At 45.0% G+C, this 11,236-nt stretch overlaps 1 protein-coding gene across 2 annotated transcripts in view; it reads right to left on the reverse strand.

The window, feature by feature from the left end:
* Nucleotides 1-8,961: 8,961 nt before the first annotated feature.
* Nucleotides 8,962-11,236, reverse strand: part of LOC101669863 (serine/threonine-protein phosphatase 2A 65 kDa regulatory subunit A beta isoform) — a 7,633-nt gene continuing 5,358 nt past the window's right edge. Inside the window, exons 9-13 of one of the 2 annotated variants that reach the window (XM_044532360.1) lie at nucleotides 10,800-10,982; nucleotides 9,948-10,040; nucleotides 9,551-9,690; nucleotides 9,411-9,477; nucleotides 8,962-9,305 (exon numbers count right to left, since the gene is read on the reverse strand). In XM_044532360.1, coding sequence (XP_044388295.1) covers nucleotides 9,198-9,305; nucleotides 9,411-9,477; nucleotides 9,551-9,690; nucleotides 9,948-10,040; nucleotides 10,800-10,982 — 591 coding nt within the window. In that variant the 3' untranslated portion in view covers nucleotides 8,962-9,197. Of the gene's footprint in view, nucleotides 9,318-9,410; nucleotides 9,478-9,550; nucleotides 9,691-9,947; nucleotides 10,041-10,799; nucleotides 10,983-11,236 lie in introns of both variants that reach the window. The other variant, XM_044532359.1, reaches the window with a different exon arrangement.

Genomic DNA, 11,236 nt, shown 5'->3' on the forward strand with positions numbered 1-11,236 from the left:
AGAATAATTATTTTGATCTTACATTTTTTGAACAAAGTACAGACGTCGACGCTCATACATACGCACATACATTCATCCCTATGAACACACGCACGCACACCCTTCCTCCCACTAAACACGCATCGCCGAACGGCTTGAAATAAATCCAGGAAATGACGAGTACCAGGGTCAAGTCTAGGGCTTGAACCTAGTGGACTGAAGATACCATTGTCCTCCTAACCATCCAACCACATGTTGGTTTGCATTTGACCTAACTATGTTTAGTAGATTCTATTATTTTCAAGAGAACAAAAATATTTAAGAAGTGACATGGTGTTAACATAGAAAGTATGACAAAGCCAGAAAAGATTTAAGAAATATTACCAAAATCATGTAATGAATGTAGATTCGCTCCGGTGATCAAAAAATAGGAACATAGAAAGTATGACAAAGTCAGAAAAGTTATACTACATGGTGTTAACATAAGCATTATTAGTCGTCAATTACTCCCATTATGGCGGCAGCCACAGACTCCAATGTTTGTGAGGTTGGCACAATATTTTCAAGTTTCTTACCAGTGAAGATGTTGGCTTGACCTCTCTTCTCTGTTATATGTTACTTGCATATTTGCTGGATATAATGTACTGGGAAGAAAACAAAAAAGCCATGTCCGTGCACTTTGATGGTTATCCAAAAATACAATGGTAGTCTCAAATTGCATCGGTGTTCTCATCACTCAACAAATCCACGTAGGGATCCATTGTTGTGCCAAACAACAACAAAGCACTGCTCGACTCTCTCCGCTCTCTCTCTCTCATCTGCACAGCAATAAGAAATAGCAAAAACAACATCCGTGCAGCATACTATATCTCTTCCACTTCCTAAACTATCTTATCTATGAGTAGCATCAAGCAAATAAGCATAGAAAATCTCATCTCATCTCTCTCTCTCATCTCTCTCTCTCCCTCCCTCTCCCTCTCTTTTTCCCTGCTTGGCCCGCTACAGCACCGTGCTCTCCTGCCTCAGCGGCGGCCGGTCTCCCCTGCCGTTCCCTATGTGCAGCAACGCGGTGGCCTGCGCCTCGGCATCCTTGTACGAGGAGCAGCGACCCTCAGCCAGGAGCAGGCCGGCATCCTCGTTCAGCGCTGCCGATGGCAGCACAAAGGCGAGGCGACGACCTCGTCTATGGCACAGCTTGGAGGCGGGGTGGCTTGACTGCGCTCGTCTCTACTCGCTCGCCACGTCGCCGCCGATCCACACCCACCACCACTGTCTCCCAATCCCATCATTGCGAAGAGGGGAAGGAGAGCCTCACCAATGAGCACCGAGCAGAGAGAGTTGCTGGGCCGGACGGGGAGCGGGCGGCGATGGCGGCTTCAAGAGAGAAGAGATGGGTACGTGTGGCGGTTGTGCTTTGGACGAGGAGGCAACACCCATGGCGAAGATAACGAGCGAGGGCATCAAATCAGATCGGATCGGGGACTGCATCCCGATAATTTTGGACGCGATGAATGCGCGAGGGGAAAAAAGCTGTCGACGACGGCCGAGAGACGCATGGACTCCTGCACGCCTTTGTATCGGGCCTTTCTGGGCCTGCGCACGCTGGCCACAGGGACAACGGAACGAGCGAAGGCTGGACGAAGATCGACGACGTAAGAGGGGAAACGGAACGTTCCGTTTCTTTTAGGTAGTAGAGATTACAAAAATTCATATCTACTATCCATACTACACTTTTACTACTATCTCTTCGCCGAACTAGTGCATCTATACAATTTGTCATTGTATTGGGTGTGTTGGGGACACAAGAGATTTCTTGTATTTGATTGCAGGGTTGCTTGAGAGAGACTATCTTCATCCTACGCCTCCCACGGATTGATAAACCTTAGGTCATCCACTTGACGGAAAATTGTTGTTGTCCTACAAAATTCTGGGCTTGGAGGCCCAACACGTGTCTACAAGAATAAAGTTGCATAGTAGACATCAGCGATTGCATTTCATACAATAAAGTGACAACCATAAGGCTCCTGCCGGTTGCCGATAAATTACAAAACATGATCATCTCATACAACAACATATATCACATCATGTCTTGACCATATCACATCACAAAATGCCCTGCAAAAACAAGTTAGACGTCCTCTACTCTGTTGTTGCAAGTTTTACGTGGATGCTACGGGCTTCTAGCAAGAACCGTTCTTACCTACGCAAAAACCGCAATGGTGATTCATCAAGTTTACTGTTTTAACCTTCTTCAAGGACCGGTCGTAGTCAAATTCGATTCAACTAAAGTAGGAGAAACAGACACCCGCCAGCCACCTTTATGCAAAACTAGTTGCATGTCTGTCGGTGGAACTGGTCTCATGTACGTGGACATGTAAGGTTGGTCTGGGCGGCTTCATCCCACAATACCGCCGAATCAAAATAAGACGTTGGTGGTAAGCAGTATGACTATCACCGCCCACAACTCTTTATGTTCTACTCGTGCATATCATCTACGCATAGACCTGGCTCGGATGCCACTATTGGGAAACGTTGCATGCAAAACAAAAATATTCTACGCACACCCAAGATCTATCAAGGAGATGCATAGCAATGAGAGGGGAGAGTGTGTCTACGTACCCTCATAAGCCATAAGCGGAAGCGTTTCACAACGCGGTTGATGTAATCGAACTTTCTTCGTGATCCAACCGATCGAGTAACGAACGTACGACACCTCCGTGTTCAGCACATGTTCAGCTCGGTGACGTCCTTCGCCTTCTTGATCCAGAAAGTTGGCAAGGTAGTGGATGAGTTCCGACAGCAAAACGGCGTGTTGACGGTGATGGTGAAGTTATCTCCGCAGGGCTTTGCCTAAGCAGTACAAAAATATGACCAGGGTGTAAACGATGGAGGGGGGTGCTGCACACGACTAAGCAATTGTCAGTTGTGTGCTAGGTTCCCCCCTCCCACATATATATAGGTGGGAGGGAGGGAGGAGCAGCCAAGGGGGCGCCCAAGTAGGGCGAATCCTACTTGGGGTCTCTCCCAATCCCCCCCCCCCTCCTCCTCCTTATTTGGAGCGCGGGAGGAAGGAAGGAGGAGGTCCCCCCCCCTCTTCCTTGCTCTCTTGAGGATGGAAAGGCAGGAGAGGCCACCCCTCCCCTTTCCTTCCCCTTAGGGTCGGCCAGCCATGGGAGGGGCGCACCAGCCCCCTTGTGGGCTGGTCTGTCCCCTCCTTTGGCCCATAACTTCCTGGGGGGTGCCCGGAACCCCTTCCGCTGACCCGATTACTTCCCGGTACATCGTGAAACACTTCCAGTGTCCAAATACCATCATCCTATATATCAATCTTTACCTGTCGACCATTTTGAGACTCCTCTTCATGTCCCTGATCTCATCTAGGACTCCGAACAACATTAAATCACCAAATCATACAACTCATATAACACTATACCGTCAACGAACTTTAAGAGCGCGAACCCTATGGGTTCGAGAACTATGTAGACATGACCAAGACACCTCTCTGGTCAATAACCAATAGCGGAACCTAGATGCCCATACTGGCTCCTACATATTCTACGAAGATCTTTATCGGTCGAACCGTTATGACAACATAAGTAATTCCCTTTGTCCATTGGTATGTTACTTGCCCGAGATTTGATCGTCGGTATCTTCATACCTAGTTCAATCTTGTTACTGGCAAGTCTCTTTACTCGTTCTGTAATACATCACCTTGTGACTAACTCCTTAGTCATTTGCTTGCAAGCTTATGATGTGTATTACCGAGAGGGCCTGGAGGTACCTCTCCGATACTTGGAGTGACAAATCCTAATCTCGATCTATGCCAACTCAACAAACACCTTCGGAGATACCTGTAGAGCATCTTTATGATCACCCAATTACGTTGTGACATTTGATAGCACATAAGGCATTCCTCCGGTATCCGGGAATTGCATAATTTCATAGTCGAAGGAATATGTATTTGACATGAAGAAAACAATAGCAATAAACTGAACACTCATTATGCTAAGCTAACGGATGGGTCTTTTGTCCATCACATCATTCTCCTAATGATGTGGTCCCGTTATCAAATGACAACACATGCCCACGGTTAGGAAACCTTAACCATCTTTGATCAACGAGCTAGTCTAGTAGAGGCTCACTAGGGACATAGTATTTGTTTATGTATTCACACATGTATTTAGGTTTCGATCAATACAATTCTAGCATGAATAATAAACCTTTATCACGAATAAGGAAATATGAAATGACAACTTTATTATTGCCTCTAGAGCATATTTCCTTCAAAAAGTGCCTCTTTTGGATCGAAGGACTTCCACATTGGATAAAAATAATGGACAACGATTTATAAGGGTCAAGAGGAATTTCAACATCCATTCCAACTTCTTTTACACTCATTCATGTAGGCTCAAATTCGTATGCAGCCCTAGTTTGACCTTAAGAGTATCTCCAATAGAAGACGTAGATGCAAAACTAACTGCCTTTTGCATCTTCGAGGCCCAAAAACACCTCTCCAACAGATGGTGTAGATGCAAAAAAAAATTACATCTTCGCCTCCCAGAGATGTAAACTAGAACACCTCATGGTGCAAATTTGCATCTCCACCTACATGAGATGTAAAAATGCGACCGCCCAGCAACCGCCCAACTACCAGTTCCTTTCCCTTCTGCGTGACCAGCCGCTGCCCACTCCCACCCGCCACTGCCTCGACTCTGCCGCCAGTGCCCTGACCCACCTCATCACGGTTGCCGCCTCCGTGGCAACTTTCCCCAATTTGATCGCCTCCGCCTTGATGCCGCCACTACCTGGATTTGCCCCACCCCGACCGATCACCATCGCGCCAGAGGCTGCAAAGAAGAAGGGGGCCGCCAAGCCTCACGGTGGAGGCATGAAGTGGTCGGCAGCGCGGGGCCGTAATCCAACGGGGAACCAACCTCGGTTGGCAAAAATCTCGAAGCCGGATGATAACCCACAAGTATAGGGGATCGTTTGTAGCCTTCTTCGATAAATAAGAGTGTCTAACCCAACGAGGAGCTAGAGGTAGAACAAATATTCCCTCAAGTTCTATCGACCACCGATACAACTCTACGCACACTTGATGTTTGCTTTACCTAGAACAAGTATAACACTATTTTGCAAGAATAAAACTACGAGTACTTTGCGAGAATAAAACTATGAATAAATTGCAAGGTAATAAAAGTGGATAGCTTTTGTCAACAAGAAAGTCATTTGTCCCTAGGCAATCGATAACAAGTACCGGTAATCATTCTTGTAATTTTATATGAGGGAGAGGCATGAGCTGCTAGCTATGGACAGGGGTGCGTGGAAGCTTGCTATCCATGTGCCAGAGCCATGAGTTGGTTGCGAGATCTTATGGGTTTCACCTCTAGCCTACCCCAACTTGTTTGGGACTAAAGGCTTTGTTGTTGTTGTTGTTGAAGAGGCATGAGCTAACATACTTCCTCTACTTGGATCATATGCACTTATGATTGGACCCCTAGCAAACATCTGCAACTACTAAAGATCATTAAGGTCGTGAAACCCAACCATAGCATTACGTATCAAGTCCTCTTTATCCCATACGCAACAACCCACCTACTCGGGTTTAAGCTTCTGTCACTCTTGCAACCCACCATAAGCAAATCATGAACGTATTGCAACACCCTACAGCGGGGACCCCTCACGTTTGCACGAGACAGAGGGCACCGTAGGACATCACCATAAATAAAATATACAATCATATCAACCAAGATCATGATTAACCCATAGGACAAAATGGAACTACTCAAACATCATAGGATAGCCAAATATCATTGGGAAATAATATATGGAGTTGAGCACCATGTTTAAGTAGAGATTACAGCGGGGAGAAGAGGTGTTACACCGCTGCATAGAGGGGGAGAGAGTTGGTGTTGACGGTAGCAAGATTGTTGATGTAGATCGCTGTCACGATCCTAGCCCCGGCGGCACTCCGGCGCCACCAGGAGAGAGGGGGAGAGACCCCCCCCCCCCTCCTTCTTCTTTCTTGGCCTTCCCCCTAGATGGAAGGAGGTTTTCCTCTCTGGTCCATGGCCTCCATGGCGACGAAGGGGCGGGAGCCCTTCCGAGATTGGATCTCCCTCTCTGTTCTCTTCTGTTTCGCGTTCCCCAGATCTGGCCCTTCACGATTTCTTAAATTCCCAGAGATCCGTAACTCTCGATTGCGCTGAAATTTTTACATGATTTTTTCATTAATTATCTTTCTTGCGCCACAAGAATGGCCCCAACCGACCTTCGAGGAGGGCACAAGATACCTGGGCGCGCCAGGGGGTACCTGGCGTGCCTGGTGGGTTGTGGTCACTATGGGCTCCCGTTTGCGTTGATTCCACCTCCCAAAAATCATAAATATTCCAAAATAATTCTCCGTAAATTTTTATCGTGTTTGGACTTTGTTTGATATGGATTTTCTGTGAAACAAAAAACATGTAACAAACGGGAACGGGCACTGGGCACTGGATCAATAGGTTAGTCTAATAAATAATATATAAAAGTTGCCAAAAGTATGTGAAAGTTCTATAATATTGGCATGAAACAATCAAAAATTATAGATACGACGGAGACGTATCACCGGACGCGACTTCGGCGGGAGATTTGCAGCCGCCAACGACTATAGCGTCCTCATCCGGCCACGGTGCTCTTCATCCACCTCCTCCGCCGCGCCGCCGGCCATGGAGGAAGATGTGTCCATGCCGACGGCAACCGCATCCAACGTGTTCGATGATATGTCACAAAGTTAATAAATATCTTGCACATTTCTCTGTTGTTCCAATTTTTGATTCCAATAGAATGTGTAGTTGATTGTATGTACGTCCATTTGTAGTCTCGATGATGAAACCTTCATGCGCACCACGAATGTGACAAATGATGATTATTCACATGAGTATGCATCACAAGAATATGAAACTTCACAATATGGTGATGACAATCTTGACATGGATGATGAGAGCTTCGTTTTGAAGGGAAGAACCGCAAATTATACCAACACCGAAGATGTGTTGATTTGCATAGCTTGAAGAAAGTCTCTCAAGATGCAACTGTTGGGACCGACCAATCCGCCGTCACATATAGGCAACAGATCAAGGATTTCTTCGATGCGCACAACACTGGTGGCCACTATCGCTCAAGTGACTCCCTTCTTCGACGTTGGGGCACCATCAACGTCGAATGTGAAAAGTGGTTGGGTTGCTTGGCAAATGTTGATCGCATGAACCCAAGTGGTTGCGGTGAAAGTGACTTGGTAATAATCATTTGCTATTCATGTGTGCTTTCTCTACTTTCCGCAAATATTGAAATGTTCACTAATTTGATGATGACATCTTGATTGTTTTCTTGTAGAAAATGATTGCGCAAGGATTATTTCGAGAGAGGAACGACGAAGGAGAGAAGAGGAAGAAGAAAGGAAAAACTTTCACTTTCCATCATTGCTTCAAAGAGCTCAAGGATGAGGAGAAGTGGAAAACTAGATAAGTTTTTGATGCTTCGAAGAAGAAAAGTGTGGTGGTGGAGGATGAAGAAGATGGCCCGGGTGAGGAGAGAAGGAGACCCACTCCTCACTCGGTGACTAAATCATATAGGCCCGATGGAACTAAGAAAGTGAAGGGATCCAAGGCCGGAGACAATGATCTCAAGGATGGATTTGGTGCCATTGTCACGGCTAGGAAAGAGTATGCGGAAGAAAAAATGTTGAAGCTCAAAGAAATTGAGGGGAGGAGTGAAGCCTAGTGATGGAGGGCGACGACCGAGGAGAAGAGGGCGACGGCCGAGGAGAAGAGGGCGGCGGCCGAAGAGAGGTTGGCGGCGACCGAGGAGAGAAAGGTTGAGGTTGAGGAGAGAAAGGCGACGGCCGAGGAGATGAAGATAGTCAAGGAGAAGGCACTCGAGTTTATGTTCATGGACACATCAACTCTTGATGCCAAGGCAAAGGCGTATGCCGAACTTTGTCGCGATGAAATGCTCATGAAAAAGCAAATGCTCATGAGAAGCATGATGGGAGGAGGAATAGGAGGAGGAATGGAAGGTGCCATGGGAGGAGGAATGGGAGGTGGAATGGGAGGGTACATGAACATGATGGGTGGTGCCATGAATGGTGCATTTGGTGGAAACATGGGAGGTGGCTTTGGTGGCAACATGGATGGTGGCTTCAGAGTAATGGGAGGTGGAATGGGAAGTGGCTTCAGCGGCAACATGACCGGCACGGAAGGTGGCTTCAGCGGCAACATGATGAGTGGCATGGGATGTGGCTTCGGTGCCAACATGAGCGGCATGGAAGATGGCAATGAATGTGCTTATGGTGGAGTTCGCGGCAACAAGACTTCAACACAAGAAAACATCGAGAAAGAAGCCATTGATGATGATCATACCACCCTCGACAATGGCACTAGTGGCAACAAAGAGGACGCAAATTGAGTAATGTGTGTGCATTTTCATTTGTTGGGCCAACAATTTCGTTTGAGACAATTGACTTTTACTTGTAGTATTTAAAATTATGGTCGATGATGCACTTCAGTGTATAGAATTATGAAAATTTAATGTGCAAATGCGGCTGGCGGCAGCTTAACAGCAGTCACACGCCGGTTTTACATCTCTAGTTTGCATCTTCTGTTGGAGTTACTCTTTTATCTTCGTTTTGCATCTTCTGTTGAAGTCCGCCCTTCTTTGAAGATGCAAAAGCCACTTTTTGAAGATGTAAATTTTTACATCTCCTGTTTTACATCTCCAATTTGCATCTTTTCTATTGGAGATGCTCTAAAAACAGTCAAGCTGTTGAAACCTTAACTATGGGCTATCAACATAGTTGAATTAAATAGTACTTGCACGTTAAAAGCCATTCATGGGCATTCCATCCACGACCAAGATAATAGCAGAAATTTTAAAAATACAAAAGAGAAGTCAGAAACAACGGACAATGGTTGCATTCAGTAAAATCACACCCAACACATGGAATGACCGAAATCAAGTTCAAACTATCAATTTAAGCACACCATCGAAACAACGTGTCTCGTTGCTCAATTATACAACATTAATAACAACAAAAGGGGAACAGAGCCCATCCATTATCAGCATGGAAGTATAGGTAAATTACTGGGCTAGAACGAACTCTCCGACTCTTAAGGGTAAATTACATGTACTCCAAGCTGGACTAAGAATAGCTTCTAAAGAACGTGACGACAGTAGCTTAGTTAGCTAGACATCATGATCTGGTCACATGCCTGAAGGGCCTGGTTTGCATAGTATCGTACATCCACATCAGGGTCCTCGCTCAGCTCAACGAGGCAAGGCTTCACAGTCTTCTCAGCGACCTGTAAAGTTAGTATTCATGATATTCCCCAATAATCCATAAACCGAACTATACTGCAAAAATGGGATCATGCAGAAGAAACTGAAGAACTCACAGATTGATCAAGGATTGGTACAAGCGACTGCAGAACTTTCGCAACATTGAACTTGATGTTCGGCACTCTGAAAGTTTAGAAGTATGTCAGCAAAGCACTAAAATGATTGAGTTCTGCCAATTATGTTAGTTGCCGCTCACCTGTCCTTCGAGGAATTAATGACGACAGGGAGCAGCTTTTGGCATGTTATTTCTGCACCCATAACAGGGGCTAGCAATGAGATAGCTTGCAGGATGGTCATGCGATACAGATAATGTGGGTTGTTTATCTTCTCCAACACCTAGAAAATAGAACATGTAAGCTTTCAAGACAGATGGTCTAGTCCAGTATGCAGAGTAAAAAAAAGTACAGATTTTCTAACCTGTATCAAAACATCATTAATGCAAAAAGTACTATTAATATTTTTCACTAAGCAACGATTGAACCTGTTCAGACTTAAATATGAAACCCCACAATAAGATGCCTGCTTAGCTGCAGGTGTGCTGGCTTTAGTGCATGTTTAAAGTATGCCTAGTATTTAGAGAGTACATAAAGAACCTGAGGAATTATATGTTGCATTGCCCACTCTGGACCAAACTCCTCCGCCAGGCGCTTCAAGTTGTTTGCGGCAGCTTCTCTGATCGAGAAAACCTGAAATTCAAGCTCTGGTTAACCATTCCTGCATTTATAGGTAGAGTGACAGCCTCTTGTTTATTACTCCCTCCGTCAACTATTATAAGATGTTTTAGACATTTCGGTATGGACTACATACGTACTGAAATGAGTGAATAAACACACTAAAATGTATCTATGTACATCCGATTCAGCATAAAGTTAGGATATAATAGTGAACAGAGGGAGTGTATAGCAATCTTAACAAGAGAAAATACGCAAGCCGCATTTTGTTTATTACTACAGAAAATATGCAAGCCAACCGGCAAAGTGCATCGAGTTTCACTAAAACTGAACACCGAGTTCAGTCAATTACTGGTAAATGAGGGGAAAATCACATGTGAAAGTTGTTAAATATCACATGTGCTCCACATGCAATGTACTGCTATACGCTGGAACAAAATGTTTGAGGTCATATGCCAAAATCGCAGCAGTGTACTGCTTTGTTTATTTCAAAAAAAAAAACAAAGAAACAAAGGTGCTGTTTGGTTCCCAGGCACAGCTTTGCCACGCCTAAAACCTTAGGAGCACTACAGTTTCTTAGATGTGTGTTTTGTTAGTTGGCACAATTTATTATCCATATGGCCCATGTGTCAATACAAAATTTTCCCATCTTTTGCCATTCCTGGAATCTCATTTATTGGCCACATTTATAGGAATACACACATTGCCTAGCCGTAGCCGTGGGAAAATTAACCTTGAACCAAACATGTGCTTAGATTTCAGAATAGTGTATACCTTATCTTCCAACCATTGCATGCAAAGTGCCCCCAGCTTGTCATCAAAAAACCCAACACCTAACTGACTAGCCAGCAGAGGGATGTACTCAATGATTGCAAGACGAACCCTCCAGTGCCTATCCTCCGCAAGTTCTACAATAGCCGGCAATAGAGATTGCGACAGCAAGTCAATTCCAATGACCTGAAAGATTGCAAAAGCATCAGAAAATGTGAAATGGCCAAGGGAAAAATACAGCAAATATCAGTCAATAGGAGAAACAGACTTGATGAAGGGGATAGCTGCTATTCCTTCTGTTTTCGTATGTATGTCGTCTTAGAACGTTACATTCACCATAATACAGGTAAAATATGGCATTACTCATCTTTATTATACCACATGATACATTTAACGGCGAGTGTTACTTTAGTCCATACTGATTAATGGCAATTGCAATA

Source organism: Triticum aestivum, chromosome 5B, assembly GCF_018294505.1.
Source record: "Triticum aestivum cultivar Chinese Spring chromosome 5B, IWGSC CS RefSeq v2.1, whole genome shotgun sequence".
NCBI lineage: Eukaryota > Viridiplantae > Streptophyta > Magnoliopsida > Poales > Poaceae > Triticum > Triticum aestivum.